Source organism: Dermacentor andersoni, chromosome 9 (assembly GCF_023375885.2).
Source record: "Dermacentor andersoni chromosome 9, qqDerAnde1_hic_scaffold, whole genome shotgun sequence".
Classification (NCBI taxonomy): Eukaryota; Metazoa; Arthropoda; class Arachnida; order Ixodida; family Ixodidae; genus Dermacentor; species Dermacentor andersoni.
Genome location: NC_092822.1, coordinates 99,695,865 through 99,717,865, shown reverse-complemented (window position 1 = coordinate 99,717,865; position 22,001 = coordinate 99,695,865). Strand labels below are relative to the sequence as shown.

Genomic DNA, 22,001 nt, shown 5'->3' with positions numbered 1-22,001 from the left:
GCGCTGTAGCACAAGGCGGGACTGGTGACTTAGCTAATCCATTATGACAGTTAAGTAGTTGAATGAATATTTCTTGGTTGTTTGACCTACTAACTACGTATAGGCTTGCTAACTTTTAAAAGGAATACAATGGCTATGAGAGACGCCGCAGTCAGGCGTTCCAGATGAAAGTGTCACGGTCGTTACAAAATGTAGCCATAGAATTGAGGAATCGAACCCACGACCTCCTTCTTAATCGTAGATGACTTCTTAATGGTATAACTGCTGAGCCACCACCACGCCGCATTGCACTATTCTCGCAACCTGCTGTTTTATTTCTGTTTCTGGAATTTTCAACTTGCTCTATTATAACGAGGCACGCTGTCTCCCGCCAAATCTCGTTGCTCTCATTCATAACTACATCGATACCAGTTTCTCAGTCGCAAAAAAATTTGGAAAACGACAGCTATGCATACGTTAGCCTGCACGAGGCTTTAGCCTGCACGAGGCACGAGGTCTGCAGCCGCGCGAGCGACACTGGGCTGCCAAATGGCTGTCAGGGCTTTAGCATTGTTCGCATTCTCACGCTGTCGAAGGTTCCAGCAATGTCTGGTCTGACCAGTATGTGGAATCCAGCATAGGAATGGCATATTACATACAAACCCTTTACAACAAGCACACATTGGCCGCGATGCCCTGTTGCGTAGTGTTCTATCCATTTATCCTCGGGACTAGCTAGACTGCATTATCATCGGCAGTTATTTCTGTTTTTTAGCTGAAAACACATACCTGCAGCAACTTTCAGTCCAAGTCTCCATAGGCCTGGTCGTCTAGCAACCACTCAATGTGCGGTATGGCAGCACCGTTTCATTTTACGCGCTGCTGTAGCCCAATGGCTATGAGGTTACCGTACTGATCTGGAGGTCACGGGTTTGATCCCGTCCACGTGGTGGCCGCATTTTGATGGGAGCGAAAGTATGGTTTAGGCATGGGTAGGCGGTATAGACCCCCACGTGGTCAAAATTAATCCGAAGTCTCCCACTACATCGTGACTCACGATCAGATCGTGGGTTGGGCACGTGAGGTCGTAAAATTCAATTTTCCATTTTGCAAAGACAAACATTTCGTTACTTTTGCGTGCGCTAAAGAGGGTGAAGGACGAAAGCCTGGGCACTTAGGGGACATTGATTAAATTACTTAATATTCTCATCCGAATGCGGTGTTACTTCTTATTACTTGTTTTATCCCACCAAAGGTCCTAGGTTCGCATGCCTTAACGCTGCCTTAATCAACTGCGCCCTAGTTAACCCCACAGGTCGTCGGTTCAATTCCTACCAAAGGTTGAGGGTTCGAGCGCCTCAATCAACTGCATACTAATTAACTGCGTCCTAGTTAACCCCACAGGTCGTGGGTTCAACTCCTACCAAATGTCGAGGGTTCTGGTGCCTCAATCAACTGCATAATTATTACTTGCGCCTTAATTAACTTCGTCTTAACAGTAAAGGTCGTGGGTTTGACTCCCATTGAAGGTCGTGGGTTAGAGTACCTGAGTTAACTTTACCTTAATCAGCCTTGCCTTTTCTGGCATAATGAGCGGCATTGGAGCCAGCTGTGGAACAAGACGAAGAAGAACGCGCGAGCAGTGGCACGAGCGCGTGTCTGCGCGTGGCTAGCCCACATGACTTTCTGTACCGCACTCCGCGTTTTCTAGACCATAGGGGATATGAGCCACTTAAGGCATTCGCTCATGGTTGTTTTGCGCTCAGTTTTACACAGACGATATTAAGGAAGGACAGGACGTGGACGGACGTAGCGCAGCCGTCCGTCCACGTCCTGTCCTTCCTTAATATCGTCTGTGTAAAACTGAGCGCAAAACAACCATGAACGTTCACCAACTAGCCCCCTTCATTGCTTTACTAAAAGGCATTCGCCTTAAGAGGAAGCTTTAGCTCGATGCTCCCATCTAAATACATGTGAAAGAAGAATTCGTTTTTCTCGGCAACCACTGCACCAAACTCGACGAGGTATGTTGCATTTAAAAGAAAAACTTAAAATCTAGTGACTGTTTGTTTGGAATTTTTGAGTTAGGTCGTCAATATTTAATAAAAATTGGAAAAATCGAAACTTTTCATAAATGAAACTGTCATGTTTACAACTCTGTAACTGAACAACGAAAAACAATAATACAATTCTGTTAATTGCAGCTAATAGCACATCTAAATCTGACAAAATTAATATGTTACGCATGAATATAAAAGAATTTAGTATTATGGAAATACAGCTTTGGCAGAAACCTTGTAAACAACGTAACAACTTTACGTTAGATGTAAAATGACATATCGAATTTGTCCGCTTTGAATGATCTAATGGATGCCTTTAACAGAACCGCGATATCTGTTCTTGATGCAGAGCTGTGAATTTGTAAACTCTGTACTTCTATATTTTTCAAACTGTCGAATACTTGAAAATCTTTTAAACAAAATTCAGACCCTGAATCGAAAATTACACTTCCAACAGTCACTAGAACGTAACTTTCTCTCTCGAATGAAACCAATTTAATTAAAATGGGTCCAGGGGTTATCTCAGAAAAACGTTTCTGCGTTTTACATGTATTTGAATAGGGAAGATAACCGATTGTCATTAAGGGCTACGGACTGGATTCCAAGGAAAGGGAAGCGTAGCAGGGGGCGGCAGAAAGTTAGGTGGGAGGATGAGATTAAGAAGTTTGCAGGGAAAACATGGCCACAATTAGTACATGACCGCGGTTGTTGGAGAAGTATGGGAGAGGCTTTGTCCTGCAGTGGGCGTAACCAGGCTGATGATGATGATGACGAATAGGCCGCGTCGGAGTTGGGCCCGAGCTAAAGCTTCCTCTTAATAATCGCACCATGCAATAAGCTCAGCGCCCTAAGCGGGTCATGCGTGACGATCATATGGTAAATTAACGATTTAAAAAGGCTCACTCTGACGGTCAGCGAACAGACGTAGTGAATTTAGATTTAGCAAGCATCGGCCGAAATGATTCCGCTTTCCATGCCATTCCCATTCTTTGAATACATCAGACGCTTTTCGGTCTGCCGGGCGCTTAACCTCTTTCTTGACGCTCTTCAGTTGCTACCCTTTCACTCCACAGGTGCACAACCGCTTGAAAAAAGTGAGAACGCCTGCTATTCCATCTCGCAATGAATAAACGTTTTAGGCCTGAAATATGCGATTATGAGAGCGTGTCTTTGTTTACCTGAAGTCATGCATATGCTGAATGCTACTTCTACTAGGCCAGCGGGACGACACTCGGTTTGAGAGGGCGCTTTTACCGAAACTTTCTATGTGGCGTCCGAAGGTGAACAGGCTATTGAGCATGTGTGTATTAATGCAATCGACCTCATTTTTATTCGGCAATGCTTAGGACATGCCGGCGCCTTTAAATGGCACCGGTTCCTCCATTTCACATAGGGATGCGAAAATAGTAAAGGCCACATATATGAAAAAAGAAATCACGTAAGACTCCTCTAAAACTCAGTCATCCCTGCAACACGAACTCCAGTTACATAAATAGGCCAAAGTAAGGGCACATAAGAAAACACGGTATAGGTTCACACGAAGGCACATGAATTCAGGAATAGAATGGGCCACAGTCCGAGTAATTTAAACACATACAACAGTTTATCACACATAAATGCTCTACTCAACACCTTCCGAGAATACCACTCGTTTCTAGGAACTTATGGAGGTGCAGTATCGCTCGTCTTTAGAATGAATAGGTTGGCCATCGATCGGATACTCCTGAGGCTGTAGGGCCTGCGTTCAATTATCGTTAAATCAAAATTCTTCTACTCTTTCTCTGACTAGGAATTGAATGTAAGGGTGACTCCAGCAATACTGCTTCTTGCTACATTGCTTGAGTACTAATGGCATTAACGTTGACCGTAGTCATTAGACGTGTTCTGCCGATTTTCATTTAAGGGCAAAAGTAAACGCACCGAGCAGGCGGTGCTCATTGTCAGTCCGAGGCTGCTCGGGTCGGGTCCCAAGGCGCCAGCAAACGCTATGCTGGCTACCAAGGTGCAGATGACCACCAGGAAACCAAAGGTAGCGGTCACCGTTCGCGCAAAGCGGTACGCGCTCAGGAAGCACATCAATCCGCGGGCGACGTCGTCCACAAGGTGGCAGAAGTGGCGTCGCAACCTGCCGAAGGAAGCAAGCTACGTTTATAGGCTGCACAAAGAGCAGGAAGAGCGCGCGGGGTCGGGCTGTTAGGAGCGCGTTTGCGCAAATTGCTTAGATATATTTGAAGAAACAGTGGTTTAAGTTAAGAACTCGCACACAACAGAACGGAAGCGTCGTGTTATCATCTCGTGTGTACACGGCCTACTTTTAGGCTGTTAGTTTCATTATGGACGTTGGGAACTCTACGAGATGAAGCAGACATAGGAATACTGCTAGCTCACGATATCGTAATGCGTAATTAGCTTACGCAGGTTTCACATCTCCCTTCTGCATTCCAAAGAGAGACGGGTTTCAAGGACACGTAGTAAAATATTGCAGTGACGCTTAAATTATGGGGTTTTACGTGGTAAAACGACGATCTGATTACGAGGCACACCGTAGTGGTTGACTCCGGGTTAATTTTGACCACCTGTGGCTTTTTAACGTGCACCTAAGTCTAAGTACACGAGTGTTTCTAGAATTCGCGTCCATCGAAATAGGGCCGCCGTGGCCAGGATTTGATCCGGCGACCTCGTGCTTAGCAGCGCAACACCAGAGCCACTAAGCAACCACGGCGGGTCGCAGTGATGTTGTAAGAGACGCTCAGGCTCGGGGAATTTGCGCTCATTTTTCGCCAGGTTAGACACTCTTCTAGCTGCAGCTCGCCTCCCACACCACTAATATTTGTCGCCACGTGATTTAAAAGAGATGGAAATAGAAAGAATAAATGATCACCTGCCGGCCACACCGTACGCTCGCACAGTGCTCAGCGCGTCCGTGGTTTCTGCAGCGTGCTGCAGAAGGCGAGACATGGCCAGGCTCTCTACGTAGCGGCCACAGTTGGCTGCCTTCAGTGCCACCCTCTGAAAACGGTGAGAAGGTTGAGGAAGACAGAGCGCAGAAAAATAATATGTGGCCAGAACTTTGCAACTTATGGTGTAGGATAGCATGCGTAGATAGTGAATTCTCGACAAATGCGCGTGCGTGAGTCATGTTCCACGTTGCTGAGTCTGGTTTATCAAAGTTACGTCTCTATGCCTCGTATCTTTGTTGCGATTTCTTGCAAACCGCGACGCGCTTGCGTACACTGAACACAGATTGAAGTTTCTGTTAGGTACCTTCAAAATGGGTGAAATTCGCCTAGACTCATAAAAACGTGTGACAGATGGTGGAACCGATCCTCTCTCTTATTCAGCACGGCCGCCCAATGCTCTCACCACTGGGACGCGATGGGACGCATGCTTCTCTCGTACCAAAGTCGCCCTATGAAACGTCTGGCGCGTGAGCCATGTGCCAGTTTCTCGCACGTGACGATTACTGTGTTCGATTACATTGCGTTCGGGATGGGCCTGCATTTTAAAGCGAAGCTTTCTTTGCCTCTTCTCCCAAGTTTCCAGGCGCTGCTACTGCTGCTGTCATGGTCTTTCCACGCGTGCCGCTGGGTTTCTTGCAACACCACGACATGGCGCTCGCGTTGTGGCTGCAAATGAGGCTGTATGACGATTGAGCAGAGATAAAGGAAGGTTCCGAGGTTGTAGAAGTAAACAGGGAAGTGAGAAGGCATGGTGGTTTTCAACCAGACGGGATCCACTTCAATCACAGGGTTGGACGAGAAGTGGGCTGGCGACTTGCTGGTCGCGCAGCTGCTTTTTTTGGGGGGCCCACGGGTGCTAAGAAGGCCAGGGTAGGTTGTAATGAAGAAGGTCCCCAGGGGGAACGTTAGGATAGCATCGCCGTCAATAAGAGAAAATGGAGGAAAACAAGAAAGAGTGCTCGACCTGCAGTAGGTTACATAAACATGCAGGCCGACAGACAAAAGGAGAAGTGGGTAGACATTGAGGAGCAGGTAACTAGAGAACAAATAGAGAACCGGCAATCGATCATTGATTACTGTCTGATCACAGAATAAATTTATGATAAGTTGAGAGAAACGGTCATTGACGAGGAAGGGCATAGCAGCATAGGGCGTGATTATAAATGTGTCATTTTGAAAATGGCTATATAGTTGGGAAAGAGAGCCAGGGCCGAAGAATGGCCAGTTACAATTGTAACACTGAACAAATAACAAATATACCGTATTTTCGCGATTCTAAGCACCCCCCGATTCTAAGCACCCCCCCCCCCCCTCTATTTTCGCGAAAAAGTTAGGAAAAAAGTTTGCATGCGAATCTAAGCACCCCCCCCCCCCCCCCTATTTGTTAGGATGAGTGCGTAGCCAAGGCCGCCAAACGCGCTTGCTCACTCTGGAATCATTGCTCGGTAGACCTGCAGGCACGCGGTTGATGCTTCTGTTGGGCGCGTTTCGCGGCAACCTGACCCCGGAGGTAAAGACAAAGCTTCGAAACATCAATAGCGACGTGGTTGTGATTCCGGGAGGCATGACGCCAGTGCTGCAACCGCTCGACGTTTCAGTCAACAAGCCCTTCAAAGCCAATCTCCGACAGGAGTACGAAGAGTTGGTGCGAAATCCTGACCGCAAGAAGACGCCGACGGGAAAGCTTCAGAAAGCGTCCCAATCAACCAGCGCAAAGTGGATTTAGGACGCGTGGAAGAGGGTCCAAGTGGACGTCGTGGTCAAATCATTTAAGAATTACTCGATCACAAACAACTTCGACGGAACGGAAGACGACCTGCTGTGGGATACCGAGAGCAGCGGTTCAAGCGGTGCGACGAACTCGAATGGCAGTGATAGTGATTGAGCATCCTACACAAGCGGCGGGTTTACTGTCTGCACCGATATTTCTTTTGAATGTCTGCAAAATGAAATGTTCTTTCTCGCACCCATCTCGTCGTGATGTCGCAGCGAAAAGAGGGAGGGAGGGGGGGGTCATTCTAGATTTTTCGAATCTAAGCACCCCTCCTCACTTTGGGCATCGCGATCGCGAAAAAAAGGGGGTGCTTAGAATCGAGTAAATACGGTAGTCACAAAAGTCGAGGAAGAACTTGGCAGATGGGCAAGCAAAGAGTGGGAATATAATGAGCTTCTAAGCGTAATTACGACGCAAATACGGCAAGAGGAGCAACATGCTCGTTGGAAAGGAAAAAACAAAACAAAAGCTGGTGGTCGAACAGGGATATACGAGAAACGATCGCCGAATAACAGTAAGCATCACGAGAACACAGGCAGGCAAAAATAAGTGCAGTTGCCGCAGGATGAAGCAGCCAGAAGATGGTAAATATACCGGGAGAAAAACTTACGGGTTCAAATATTGATTCAAGCAAAGATAAAAGGTGAAAGTGAACGCTGGTTGTCAGGAATACGTAAGAAAAATAAAGGCCGCACCTGAAATATTCGAAACGACATAAACTTAATAGGCAGGAAGGCTGGAACAATGAAAACAACATATCCTAGACGAAGGTGGAAACCAAATGGAAGGGGACGCGGCATTAAATTACATCCGAAAAGTAATAGCCGAATCTTTGCAAGGCAGTTACGAGGTAGTATTTGAGGAAAAAAGAAGCATGAAAGAGAATCAGATGGAAAATGAGCTGGTGCTGACAAATTTCAACTGGAAGAAAGCCGAAGAGGAAATTCCTAAATGCACAGGCACAAGGCTGGACGAGGTTCCCTTTAGGCGAATTAATAAACCAGAATCAAAAAGCAAGGAGACTTCCGTTGAGATCAGAAGAATATACTTTGCGATGGACTAATACCAGGCACTTGGAGACAATGCAGAATAAATTTCATTTTTAAAGGTAAGGTATCCGTTGATAATTACATCGCTATCATACAGGTTAGCAATGCAAGCGATTAAATTAAAACTGCACTCTTGGACAAACAACAATGGCATATTTGGGGAAGTTCAGAATGGCTTCAGAATTGGTAGGCGTATGGATGATAATTTATTGTCCTTACTCAGTGCATTGAAATATCCGGAGAAGAAAGGATACCGCTATATGTTGCTAATTTAGAGCGAAGCTGTATATGGCTAGCGCATTCGTCCGTCCGTCCGTCTGTCACCTGTGCGCCGAAAAGTCCGCCCGCGATATCCCATGCCCATGGGATAAAAAAAAAGAGAAAGAGAGGCGCGCAATTGGCTGCGCCACTAGTGACGTCATTGCCCTCCGTTGCCGCCGAGTGCACGCGCAGCAGTTTCTCTCTGGCTATGAAATGGGTAGGCCACGCACCGTGGCGTTCTCCTGAGGAGCAGGCAGCTTTCAATCAGCAACGCCGCGAGCATAACCGGGAACGAGCTCGTCTACGCCGTGCCTATGCTGCAGCCTGGGCACAAGAACAGGCTCGCGCAACCGAGCACAAGAAGCAACTGCGTACCTAGGATCCGGCAGCCTACGAACCCGTTGTTTGATGAACTGTGGGGTGTAACCCAGTGATAAACACCGGGGCTGCACGTTTCAGATTCACTGGTTAACCGTCTGTACGGTGTGCTTGGGCATTGATTTTTTATACATTACTGGAGCTTATGACAACGTAAGCCGCAACATATTGTGGGATATTCTGGAAAGGGAAAGCACAGGCAACGAATGTATACAACTTTTGAGAGAGATTTACCTAGACAATACAGTTGGCGCTGAATGAAAAGGGACGAGGAGCAAGTTGATATCAACAAGTTACTGCGACAGGGGCGCCTTTTATCCCCACTGTTGTTTATGATGTACATGGTGAGTATATGGAAAGCGCGCTAGAAGGAAGTAATATCGGGTTTAATCTCTCATACGAACAGGCGGGTACAGTAGGAGAGCAGCAGCTTCAAGCATTACTTTAATCGGACGAGATCGTGTTGCAGAAGGATTGAAAAGCGGGCGATTTGGGACCCTCCCATTCTTGGGCAGTGCGCACATACATGAAACACGAGAAGACAGGACCCAGTGTTTGTCCTGTCTTCATTGTTGTGTTTCGTTTGGGTGTGCGCTGCCCAAGAAACGATATCGTGTTGCTGGCTAACGACCGAAATGATATGCAATGTCTGGCTAATGTTTGTAGACAGGAAGGCGAGAATTAAGCTATGAAATTTAGCCTTGAAAAATCAGGTGCTATGGTATTCAATAATGAATGAATCAATATATCATGTTTAATGGCGCAAGGGCCATGGGTATTCAATAAAAAACAATGAATAGACAATGTCAATACCGGGCCAGGAAATACATTCTGGTAAAAGAATAGGAATACCTTGGTATATGGATAAACGAAGGGAGTACATATATGGAAACAAGAGAAAGAACAAAAACAGGAAACAGGAAAGGGCAAGAGAAATGCGACCCTTATAAAACACATAGCGCTATGGGGATACAATAGGTATGAGGAGATCCGGCGTATGTGCTAGGTGAAATGGTTCGACCACTTTCATTTGGAAATGCGGTCGTTTGCTTGAAGTCAGGGGTACAATCGGTACTCGATGGCAACCAAAAGTCATTGGGACGCCTTGCATTGGACGCTCACGCGACGACTACAAATGAAGTTGTGTAAGGTGATACGGCCTGGACAAGTTTTGAAGTGAGTGAATTTCAGAGTAAAGTTGATTGTGAAGAACGTCTGAGGAATATGGAAGAACCTAAATGGGCTGGAATGGTGTTCAGGTATCTGTACAAGAAAAACACTGATTCACCGTGGAGCAAAAGAACTAGAAGCTTAGCAGCAAGTATGCCACCTGTATGGTAACCAATATGGCAACAGATAACGTCAAGAGGCAGAGAGGCTGAGACATTCTCATGGGTTGCAGCAATAGAAATGAAACCTGCTATGAGTAAATAATTAAGAGGGGAAAAAACTAAATCAAGTAAGAAAGAATTTATGATAACCCGAAGGGAAGCTCTTTACTTTTCGAAGCGAGATGAGAATGCCTTAGTACACGCATTTATAAAGCAAGATATAAGAACGAAAAAGAAGCATGTCTTGCTGCGGTAAAGCTAGGCAAAACGATGGAGCATGTTTTATTAGAATGTGAACATATCTGGCCAGCGGTCGATTTAGGCACCTCTGGCCTCCTTGAAGCCCTTGGGTTCAGCGAGAGCAGGATGAAAGGAAAGATTTCCGCAATAAAGATTAGTAATAGGCAATTTGAAGACTGGTGGAAGAAAAATAGAAAAACGATAGACAACCACAGGCGTACAAAAACAAAGTTCCCAATAGGTTTTCAGAAAGTTTCATGATGGGAATTCATCGCGGTTTTTTTTTTTAAATATAGGTAGCAGATTAGGCAATTAACCAATAAGAGATTGGTGGCGCAAACCACCACCCCGTTCTACAGGGGACGCTTAGTATCCATCCATACGTGCTCGCGCACGCTGCTGGATTTCTTGCAGCACTACCAGATGGCGCTCGCCTCCGCGCATCCAGGCCGGCGTCACCATGGCAGCACTTCACAGTTTGTGCGTGTGGCACGTGCTGTGCCTGCATTGCTATGCAACAAAAATGCGGGTGCTGGTTGGCGGAGGTCGCGTGCTGGGCTCAGATAATGCAAACACTGCGATCGTCCATAGACTGAAGAGAGCGCTTGGAGCTGGAGTCTCGACAGCGTGCTGGCTACGTATGCAGAAGGAACCACGCTCGAGCAAAATGGGTACAAAGTGAGCACTCAGCGCCGAGGACACCCAGGCCCGAAAAAAGTGTCGCGCGGAACAGGGGCTTCTTCGCAACGCAGCCGAAACGTGGTGCAGACGACGTACTTTTGTATAGAATGTACCCATACAAATATGATAATTATTTCAATTACGTACAGCCTATAATGCTGTTAAACTTAATAACGCAACATTACATAAAAATCGATAAGCTAGACATTACGGACGCTGGTATTTTCAATCTACTGCTTAAACTTTATCCAAGAAAGGTAGTGGCCCCGACGACATTCCTAATAATTTCCTCATAAGATATATGGAGTGGTGTAGTAAACATCATGGGCTGGTTTTCCGGAAATCAACTACGACTTCACAACTACCTCATGATTGAAAAATTGCAAAGGTAATTGTTCCACAACGGCGCTGATACAACTTTACATTCCAATTTGAGACCTATTTCACAAACTAGCACATCATGTAAACTTCTCGAGCACATAATCTAAAACACATGACAGTATTCCTAGAGCGCATTATTCTTTTTCTCTCTCAACCAACATGGTTTTCTTTGTGGTATATTGACAGCAACTCCACTAACAGAACTAGTCCGCGACCTTTATTACCGCGGTCGAACTGATTTGATTATGCTGTATTTATCTAAGACTTTTGATTGTGTATGTCACAGAAAATTAATAGCTAAAGGTGAAACTGTTTTTGGTATAGGAGAACTTTCTGCTTGGATAAAAGGCTTCTTAAGTAACCGCTCGCAATTTGTAGTTCACGAAAAAACGCTTTCTGACACAGTCGCAGTAACATCCGGAGTCCCTCAAGAGTTGGTTTTTGGACGATTACTTTTCCTACTTTATGTTGACGATATCACTGCTAACATAAATTGCAATATTCGCGGACGTCTGCGTCATTTAGTGAGAAATTATTCATTATAATGATCATATTATATTGAATAATTTTCTAGCTGACACAGCTAATTTGTGCTCTAAATGGCAGATGAAAATCCACATACGAAAGTCCGCGATCAGGACCGCAACCAGGAAAACGGTACCATCAATCTTTATATACGCACTCAGTGGCACTCCATTTAACAAGGTTAAATAACATAAATATCTAGGCGATACATTAACCTCGGAGCTCAGAGAGGGCACACATATCAGTAATATAATCTCAAAGGCGCTGCGCTAACTATATTTTTTAAAAAAAGCCTGGCGCTCGCAACCAAGTCAATGAAGCTCCTAGCCTACACATCATTTGTGAGGCCTATTCTCGGATACGCTAATACAGACTGGTTTCCGCATACAATGACTAGCATAAGCAAACTAGAATCAATACAAAGCAAGGCTATGAGGTTCATCCATGACAAAAATAAACGCACAGACTCGCCAACAAATCCTTGGAGCCAGTCCGGTTTGCGAACGCTATCCACAAGAACGAAACACGCTCCCTTAGAATTCTTGTTACAGCTACTAAAAATAACTATAGGACAGATACCTCCAAGTACATTTCGTTTCCCAGGCTCGACCTACACGTAACAAGCATGCGCACTCATTGACAGAATACGTAGGTAAAAATCACACGTTTAAGTATTCTTTCTGCCCACTCGCAATAGCAGAACGGAACGAACTTCACGCTAATATCACCAACATTGAATCATTACTTGAATTTATCTCACAAATAAAAAAAAAAACTGTGTATGCGCAAGAGTACCTATGAATTCAGGGGCATCGGCACAGATTTCTTTGTTCTTTATGAAATTTTAATAAACCTTATCATGTATGACAGTTTACTCGATTGCCATAATGGTTCTCAAGCGCTGGAACTTGAGAACCATTGAGAACTTTAATTCTGTTTTATCACTTGCCCCTAGTGATATCGTTATTCTCCTTGGCCATTTCTCGTAAAGCTTCATGTCTTTCTCTTTTTACTATTCCGTTTGACCTTAACATTGCGTTACTTGCATAGTACGTATAACTTGCACTCCTTATATCAGTTCTTGTATAACCTGCACTTTGTTTTTGTGGCACTGTACAGAAGAATTATTGTACTGCCCAACTGCCACGCTCTCGAAGGCGGGCCACAGTATTGAATATAAATAAATAAATAAATAAATAAATAAATAAATAAATAAATAAATAAAACAGTTCTGCCGCAATGCCATGTGACATTTGAGGAAATGGTGATGCTCAACACTCTCAGAGATTATGAACAGCGGCGCACAACGCCTCAAGCAGACAAACAGCAGCGGTGCACACAAGGTAACGTTTAGCATTAACTCAACGCTCTCGTTTTGCACTAAACGCTGAAAACAATTACACATTCGCCGCCAACATTACCGCTAATTATCGTCAGTCGAAGGAAACAGCATAAAAAGTTTCGCTTACATCGATTCTCACAGTGCGTGACATCCGCATATTTTTTAGGCGGACGGGTAAATACAAAGATCGCCAGGTACGCCTGTAATCCTCTCACATAAAAAGAGTTTATTTAGTTGGTGAGAAAGTATTTTTGTGATCTAGAAGAGCGGATTGTTGGGCTAGTTGGCTTTCCATAATTTAACCAGTAACTAAGCGCAATAAAAACCACAGACACAAGAAAGGTGGACAAGAACAAGAGCTTGCCTTTGTCCACCGTTCTTGTGCCTGTGGTTTTTATTGCCCTCAGTTACTGATTAAATTATTTATGCGACATATTTTTCCGATTCAGGTTCATAATTAAGCCCCCTCCCTGACCCGCCTTTTTTTTGGTAGAAGGCCACCGACTAAAACGAGACACGTGCTCACCAGTACGTAAGCGCTAAATAGACCGACAATGAGCGTAATGGCGGCGACCACAGGCGACTGTGTTCCCACGATTGCCACCTTGGCGATAATGATGAGTGTGTTCTGGATGGTCTGTTTGGCGGCGAGGAAGCAGCGTGCCTCCACGATTTCAACGTCGGCCGAGAAGCGGTTCAGTACACGGCCTCGTGGTGTTGCATCGAAGAAGGACACGGGACTGTGCACCAAGTGACTCAGCATGTCGTTGTGAAGCGACCCTGAAAGGCACTTCACGGTGAAGGCGACCAGTACGCTCCCTAGAATCCGAAAGCCCACTGTGAGGAAGGCACAGAGATACGTCGCAATTAGAAGTTTTGCCACTGACCGTGCAATGAACGAAATAATCGCAATGAAATTGCGGTGCACGACAAAGGGACGAAGACAAACATACATACCGCGCCTTCAACTCAACTTTTTTACCAACAACCGGCCATTTGTACTGCAGTGACTTTTCCTTATTAGCAATCGCAATGCTTCCTAATGCTAGTCAATTATTTCCCAAGTGAGACACATTGGAAGGCTGCTGAGTCAATCAATCCTGCACCGTTATGCTTTAACAGTTTCTGATATCCGACTAGTAAGCTGATCCAGATGCTCGTTCACTAAGGTGAATTCGTGAAAGGGAGATGAAAAGTTGTACGTGCGGCAACGAAATACATGATTATTTTGCATGTTGTTGTAATTATGCTCCCATTATTTATCATTACCACATTTGTAAGAATGGCCGGCGTCTCATGTTCCACAGACAATGGCAGCGAGTAGACAACTTACTATTTTTGAGGAACGTGGTATAAACGTCATAAACAATGATGAGGTGCCTCAGAAAGGCGGGCCAACGTTTCGATAGGAGGACCTATCTTCGTCAAACGCAGCCTCGTCATTCTCGGCATGTTAGATTTAAAGGGTTAGTAGCGTCATGCCACGTGCGGTCAATGTCGGTGGCGGCTGGCTGTAAAGAGACAGACTTAAATGTACGAGTAAATAAGCGGCGTCGTTTGACGGCGCTAGGCGGGGCTTCTTAGGCGAAGGGACAAGAGCGGGAGAGTCAGCAAAAAAAAAAAAGGGGGGGGGGGGGAACAAGAAAGAAAAAGAGAAGAAAAGAAATAATATAGAGAAAGACAAGGACATAGGACGTTGGGGTGTTGGAGGAGCGAGAGGTTAGGAAGCCTGTGCGCGGGTAAGAAAATTACATCAGTTGAAAGAATGACTTGAGTAGCGTAGCAGCAAAGCGTCGGGTAATTTCTAAGGTGTTAAGATGGTGACATGGAGCATCGGGGCAATCGATAGGGTAGTTGGAAGGCAGTGACTCAAGGGACGTCATCCAAAATGGTACGGCGCAGGCGTCGTCACGTCGGTATACAGAAGTGGCGCGACCCTGTGTGATCGAGGCTCCAAAAGAAGGTATCCTGGCGTCTAGGACTTTGGAATGTGTGAGTGTGGCTTTTTAAATGAAAAAAAAGTAAAATCATGGAGTAAAAAAAAGGGGGTAAAGAGAAAGAAACCGGAATTAATGAATAACTGAATGAATGAGAGAACGAAAAACTTTATTTTCACAAAGGAGGTATCCCGGCGAAGGTTGAGACGTCGGTCCAGGGCCCCTGTTGACTTTGCCACCTTGCTAGCTCTGTCGATCAGCTGCTTCGAGCAGGATAGCGCAGCGTGCCACTGCTCCGGTGTTGGTGTTTTGTGCACTGGCGCTACCTTTGGTTTTTGGCACGCCCATGTAACGTGGTAAAGCGTTGAGTGTTCCCCGCGTAGCGGGCATTTATTGTCATATGTTGCCGGATAGATTTTGCTGAGTAGACTCAGATTGGGGTGTGTACTAGTCTGCAGTTGTCCCCAGGCAACCGACTGCCCTCTACTAAGGTCTTTGTGGGGTGGGGGGTAGATCGTCCTTAGGGCTCTTTGGTTTTTTAAGAATAACCAATTGGAGGGTGACAGGAGAGAAAACGGGAGGCGGCAGGTGTAAATGGGAAAACGGCTCGTATGGTTGACATATGTACAAAAACGTGGAAGAGAATAACAAATTAAATGGTAGGGGGCAGTCAGGGAAGAACTGGAAATGGAGGAATAGGTGAGTCTGAGGACTCGATGTTAGCTGGTGGCATATTGTTTTGTGCCTTTGTGATGTGAGAGCGTCTGGTCCGTGTTACAGCTTCTAGCGATTCTATGTTGCCACGTGTCAAATTGGTCCCCGTCGAGTGTGGGCCTTTAAACTTGTGTATGAGGTATGATTCTGTACATTTCCTCTCGCTAGGGCAACGGAAGTTTAGTTGTAGTATATAGACCTTGCTTTGTCAAATATACGACCCCGAGCATCGAAGTGGTTGGCTACTGCTTTAGGCAAATTGTGTTTTGTATCTGCGCAATGGCCGTTGAGTCTTGCATGAATGCATTGTTTGTTACAAGCGACTTATTCTAGACAGTTTTGAGAAAGAAATTCGTCATTCGGGGTCCACACGTAACACCTCCATGGCAACACAGGAAGGTCATCAAGGATCCTCCGGGCACAACGAAGTCAGTTTAGTCTACTGCTGTATTTGCGCCTGCCTAGGTTTTGATAAGGTAGTGTTTCGTATTATGTGTTCTTCAATTGTAAATGAGAAAGTGTACCTGCACTTTATGTTGTAAGTGGTTATCTGTGATGTTTTCAACCCTTGTATATGTAGAGGTATGAATGTTTTGTACTTCGTTTAGTGTTGTAATCTGTTGTCCTTCCCAAACTTCTAGCACCCTCTGTAAGCTTTGTTGCATTTATTATATTTTTGCCGTTTATTGTACTAAAATGCCTCTCCAACACCCCACCCTTCCTTTCTATGTAATGTCTGATGGGCCTTCAGGGCAAATAAATGAAGAAAAAGAAAACAAAAGCAAAAGAAGAAGAAAGAAGAATAATACAGACAAGTCACTTTTGATAGATATTGAGTTTATATATTTTGTCGAATTTATTGAGTTTCCTGTTTACGCATACAACGTCACGCAGTGCACGTCCAGGGGGCAGGCTAAAAGCTCACCGCCGGACCAGGCCCACGCTCCTTGGGAAAGGGCATTGAGCACGTCGGTATGAAGGCACCTGTCAAGTTGTAATAAACACGACGGAAATTTTCACGAGAGTATATCCGAAAGCAAAGGAAGTGTTTAATTAACAGATCAACAAAGAATTGACACGATGACCATTATAGCAACAGAATATTGCAGAGCGTTACAGTGTAGCTTATGTACCGACCATCCGTTTCCTTTACGATGTTGTCCGTGCCTTGGGGAGGTATTTTATATTTGTCTGCAACTAGATGTTTTAATGCAGAAACGCAGAAATACAATGCACGCACAGGCAAACAAAAATTATTACGCGAGTGATTAGAATACTCTGAGTACGCGGGATGTGTGAAAGGGGGGAGGGGAAAGTTATTAATTATCTAAATACTGCGATTTCTTTGTGAAGTAATCGATGGATGCAATATTGATGCAATGTACGCATTTGACAATCGTAAAGACCTCAAAGATCTTGCGTGTTGGCTGATCTGCGTGTCTTTTCATGACGGGGACTTCCTTGACTTTCGGCGTGTGCCCACATGATCGGCAGTGAAAAGCGAGATTGTTGGGATGCTTCCGTTTTTCATTGTTGCTATGCTCCTGGAAGTGGTAGGTGAGGCAATGGCCAGTGTGCCCCACGTAGTATCGACCGCAGTTCAGGGTGATGTCATAAAGGACCCCCGTGATACAAATGGTGAAGGGCGCCTGGAGCCTCTACTCTCGTCCTCTATTCATCGGAGGGTCGTATTGGCTGTCCCTGGTACATAAGGTGTTCAGCTTACTTGAGCGGGGAAGTCCACAGACACGCACACACGGCTAGACCGCCGTATAAGACCCAGCAATGCTGCGGCCTCCAAAGCCACCCAAGTCAGCTAATTGCATGCGACAAGTTGTTTAACTGGGAACATTATTGCATAATAATATGGGCGACGCTCGAATTGTAGTTCTGCGAGGAGCATGGTGAGACAAGAACCGTTACATTGAGGACGATGTTTTAGCTTTCATAATAAGCCTTTTTTTTGAACTACCAAAGTCAATCATTATTTTTGCGTCTTCAAGTACGCCATAGCCTACTTGCCAGCCCACATGTTCATTGCCACTTGCAATACAACGAAAAAGAACCCCAAGCCGCTTACGTGGCCGTCTTATATAGCTATGCAGAGCTACTAATCAGTGACATCACAGACACACACACACACAGGAACGTGCGTTCTATCTCACATACAACAATTCAAGACCTCAGTGACGTCAGAGTGCCACTACACGTTCTATCTAAGGGGTGATGGCAGAACAACATTCATGCCACGTCGACATGTTGGTTGTTAAGAAGTCTAAGATTTGTGAACACTTCGCCTGAACGGAGCATTTTCATCAAAGTGCCAGTGTTTCAATTGGTTAAAAGTCAGAATTGCACAATATTTTCAAAGAAGAACGCTACGAGCGAATATTAAATAATGCATATCGCTTGTTGCTATCAGCGCAAATGTAGGCTTGAGTAATGTAAGCATACGAGACAGTGAACGCTAGAATGCAGTGATGTGCAGTTTATGTGATTGTAATCATTAAAAAATAACCTCGCTGCTTACACTCTCTTTTATGTAAGCAAACGTTCGGCAGAAGCCATTGACGATGAGTGTTAATGCAAACGAATAGCTCGAACGAACGGACGAATAGCAGCGAGCGGGCGACAGACTCCCCCTCCCCCCGTCGTTGCTGCTCGTGCCCGCAACTCATGTTGAATTCCAATGGCAGATCGTGATCGCTCGACCGGATCACAAACGGAGCGCGTCGTTCCGTCTCAGATCACTGTCATCAAATCTGCGAATGGAATGCGTGCGCTGCCGCGGGGGCACTTAGTACAGGGAAATCAAGTCAGAGGGTGCTAGACTACAGGTGGATCGCGTAGGCCTCGTCACCATCATCTGGATTATCCCGACATTCCGTGCGTCTGTTTTTCTTCTGTGCCGGAAGAATCATCACTGTACTTGGAACTTATACTGTGCGAGTCGGAGCTGTCACTATCCAGGAGCAGGAACAAATACGCACGGCGCGACGTAGCGTCCATGTTTTACATGTCCTCCATAGCTGCCCGCGACCGGAAACAGGCGACCGTGACAGGAAGCAGAGGCGGGTGAAGGAAATACGACACGCGGACTTCCGTTCAAATCTGCCGATTTCGGCGGAGCAAATAATTGTGCTGCGCATAACGATCGGGAATCAGTGGCTAGTCGCAATCTGCCATTGGAACACGCAACTCCCGCTCTCATCCTGCTATTGCAATAGGATTGCTCCATACAGAGAGAAAAAAAAAAGAAGTTGATCTGGATCTACCATTGGAATTCAAGATCAGTTGCCGAAAGCACGCATCCTTTCACTCGGCGACTCCCCGGAGTTCCTCCGTGGCACCCATCGAGAGCGAATGCGTCCACTTTGTGCTCTCCTTGGTGTGTTGGCGCGAACGCCATCAGTGTTAGAGCGAACGCTCGCCCTTGTCTGCGGTGTTTACTTCGCGGACGAGAATCTGCTATGGATTGTAGCTCGCCGCAACCTTCACAACGGGCTGGCCATCGCCGGGCGGCCACCTGAGCGTGAGACGAACGAGCGAGGGACCGCATTCCCTGCTCGTTTCCCGCGGTGCCGTCCGGCCACTCGCTTACCCGAGAGCACGCGCCCTTTCCCTCACCTTCTCGCGACGAGCGTGCTAACGAGGGACAGTGCGCTCTCCCTCTTCCCCCTACCACCCTTCTTCCTCAGACGGTTACTCAAGAGCACGCACCCTTTCCATCGGCGCGTTTCCTCGCCTTCCCTACCCGAAGTGCGACCACCGTCATACCACCGACTTACTACGAAAACAGTCGAAAGAACCACATCTAGCTATTAGCTTTAATATTCTTGAAATCCTTGATGACCTGAAAGAGTGCTTCAGGTATGTAGGTAACATTGCATTTGTTTTGATTGTGGTTTATGTAGGTCTTGATTTGAGGTTATTGAGGTTATTATACCATGACAAAATCCGCTGCAGATTTATCCCGCTGTAAACAATAGGAGCCATCGTTTGTTCTTCCGACTTCTACGCTTCTTTTCTCGTCGTCGCTGTCGATGATTGTGTACATCGATCAATTATTTGCCAAAAACCGCAAAGTGGTGCCTACAAACGTAAGATTAAATAAAGATGCCCCCCAAATGTCGCTTCCGTCGGGACTATCGTCGCGAACGAGCCTGCAGCGCTTTAGCCGCAAACGGTTTACACTGCCCTTCGAAACCCGCGCACGATAGAAGTTAAGCAATAAATTTCCGCCCATCGTTCTCTGTAATTCAACCTTTGCAAGAGTAAGAGCTTCTGTGAAATTATACGAAAAATTGGTTTACCGAACGGCGCCAGAATAAACGTATTCAGAATCGTTTCATTACTTATGCAGAATACCCTTTTACTTCTTGCTCTTGAAGCCCTACTCGATCAGCATGCGGCAAAGATCGAGTGCTGACGTGTTTAAAACCTGTCTTCTGCTTTCGGAAACACAAAAAAGGTATAAAGAAGTTATAAAATACAAAATGAAGTAGAAAATAAAATAAAATAGCTGCACGCTTAGGCAAGCGGTAGCGTCGTCTGCGGAATTTGTTCTGATTTCTAGTATTTTGCGCGCTCAAGTAGGAGGCGTCGGTGGGTGTCGGTGGAGGCCGAATAAATCGAAGCAGCATGCTTTAGAGTTCAAACTAAATAACTTATCCTTCGACGATTTTCCCCCCGAGGTTTCCTAGTATACGTTCGATTTAAGTGGAAATTCGAATAAACTAAGGCAATATAACGGAAGCTGGCAAGAAAGCTGGTCACAGTAACCGGCACAATGCGGTACAAAGACCGTCTACGCGTGACTTACCATCTGCGAGACACAAGGCGACGAGGATGCGAACCCACGGTGGTTGAGACGGCGAAGAAGTCGCAGAGTCGTCAACCGCGGAGGCGTCAGTCCATCGCTTGATCCAGAGCTGCTGCATACCGAAGGCACCCGCAGAACCAAGGAACATCAGGACGCTGACGGGCGCTGGCAACTGTGCCAAGCGAAGTAGGCTGCCCAGCACCTGCCACGCTGTCTGGAAGCAATCAGGGTCGTTTGTACACATAGTTTCATGCCACATCTACATCATCATCACAATCCTGTCTTTTATGCCCTATGCAGGACGAAGGTCTCTCCCAGCGATTTCCAATCACTCATGTCTTGCGCGAGCAAAACGGGTGATCCACCCCGAAACGTGCGCATGTAAATTTCATAATTTCTTCATCCCATCTAGTTTTCTGCCTTCCTCGACTACGCTTCGCCTCCCTTGGCACCCATTATGCAGCTGTACTGGGCCGCAGGTCATCTGCCCTACACATTACAGGGTTTGTCCAGCTCCATTTCTATGAACTCATCTCTCAGGCACCCATTCCTTCGGCGAGCGTCAGCGCCGGCGTCCTACTTCGTAATCGAGCGAAGAAGCACAACGAAAGATGAGAGCTAACGCGGAGCGCAGCGAGGGATGAAAAGAAGCGGCGAGAAATAAGTGATTGCGAGGAGGAGAGCAGAGGAGGAGGGTATGGCGAAAAGGTGAGAACAAAAGTGTAGTGTCGCACATGAGGGGCTTTGCGGCGACGATGCCTACAAGATGACGCCAGAGTAGCGCGCGTCGTCTGCATGGAAACAAAGCGCTGCATGAGCGGAGGTTGTTTGTGGCGGCTGCTGTGAATCGCGCCTAAGCCTCACCCGCACGCTTCCTCTCGCGACCTCTCGATTAGTTAGGCAGTCGCGCCACACTTCGCTCCGTTTGCAATGTGCCGCACGAGACAGATTGTCGACGCCAGCGAGTGTATCACGAAATGAAAACACGTATACAGCTGTGCTCAAACTTCGCATTAAGGGGTATCGTAATCGTTGGTGATTTTTTTTTCTGTTAATCTAAATTAGAACATCAGCTATACCCGTTTTCGCCCTGATCCACAGCGCTCTCGTCTTGTCTCCTAACGTTACGCCTAACATTTTTCGTTCCATTGCTCTTTGCCCGATGCCTAATTTTCTCTCGAGCTTCTTCGTTAACCTCAAAGTTTCTGCGCCATATGTTAGCACCGGTAGAATGTGATGATTGTGCGCTTTTCTCTTCGATGACAGTGGCCAGCTTCCAGCAGGAATTTGGTAACGCCTGGCGCATGCACCCTTGCTCATTTTTATTCTTCTCTAAATTTCCTATCTCAAGATCTGAGTCCCTTGCAAGCATTTTACTTGGACATACGCACCCTTGCCGAGATGGTAAAGGCTCCCCGGCAAGCAGTAGGTAAGCTCTCTCAACCGTATTGAAAAATCTATATGCCTCGTAAGTCCCATATCCTTTAATACAATATGTAGCATATAGGATTGCGTACAAAAAGCAGTTTTTTCCATATGTCATATGAAATTACTGGATATAGGAGTT

At 46.0% G+C, this 22,001-nt stretch overlaps 1 protein-coding gene across 1 annotated transcript in view; it reads right to left on the bottom strand.

The window, feature by feature from the left end:
• LOC126527886 (ATP-binding cassette sub-family C member 2-like) overlaps positions 1 to 22,001 on the bottom strand; it is a gene marked incomplete at its 5' end in the record, with an annotated part of 78,474 nt that overhangs the window by 33,972 nt on the left and 22,501 nt on the right. Inside the window, 4 exons of the mRNA XM_072284581.1 lie at positions 3,960 to 4,164; positions 4,921 to 5,048; positions 13,494 to 13,798; positions 20,435 to 20,648. Coding sequence (XP_072140682.1) covers positions 3,960 to 4,164; positions 4,921 to 5,048; positions 13,494 to 13,798; positions 20,435 to 20,648 — 852 coding nt within the window. The remainder of the gene's footprint in view (positions 1 to 3,959; positions 4,165 to 4,920; positions 5,049 to 13,493; positions 13,799 to 20,434; positions 20,649 to 22,001) is intronic.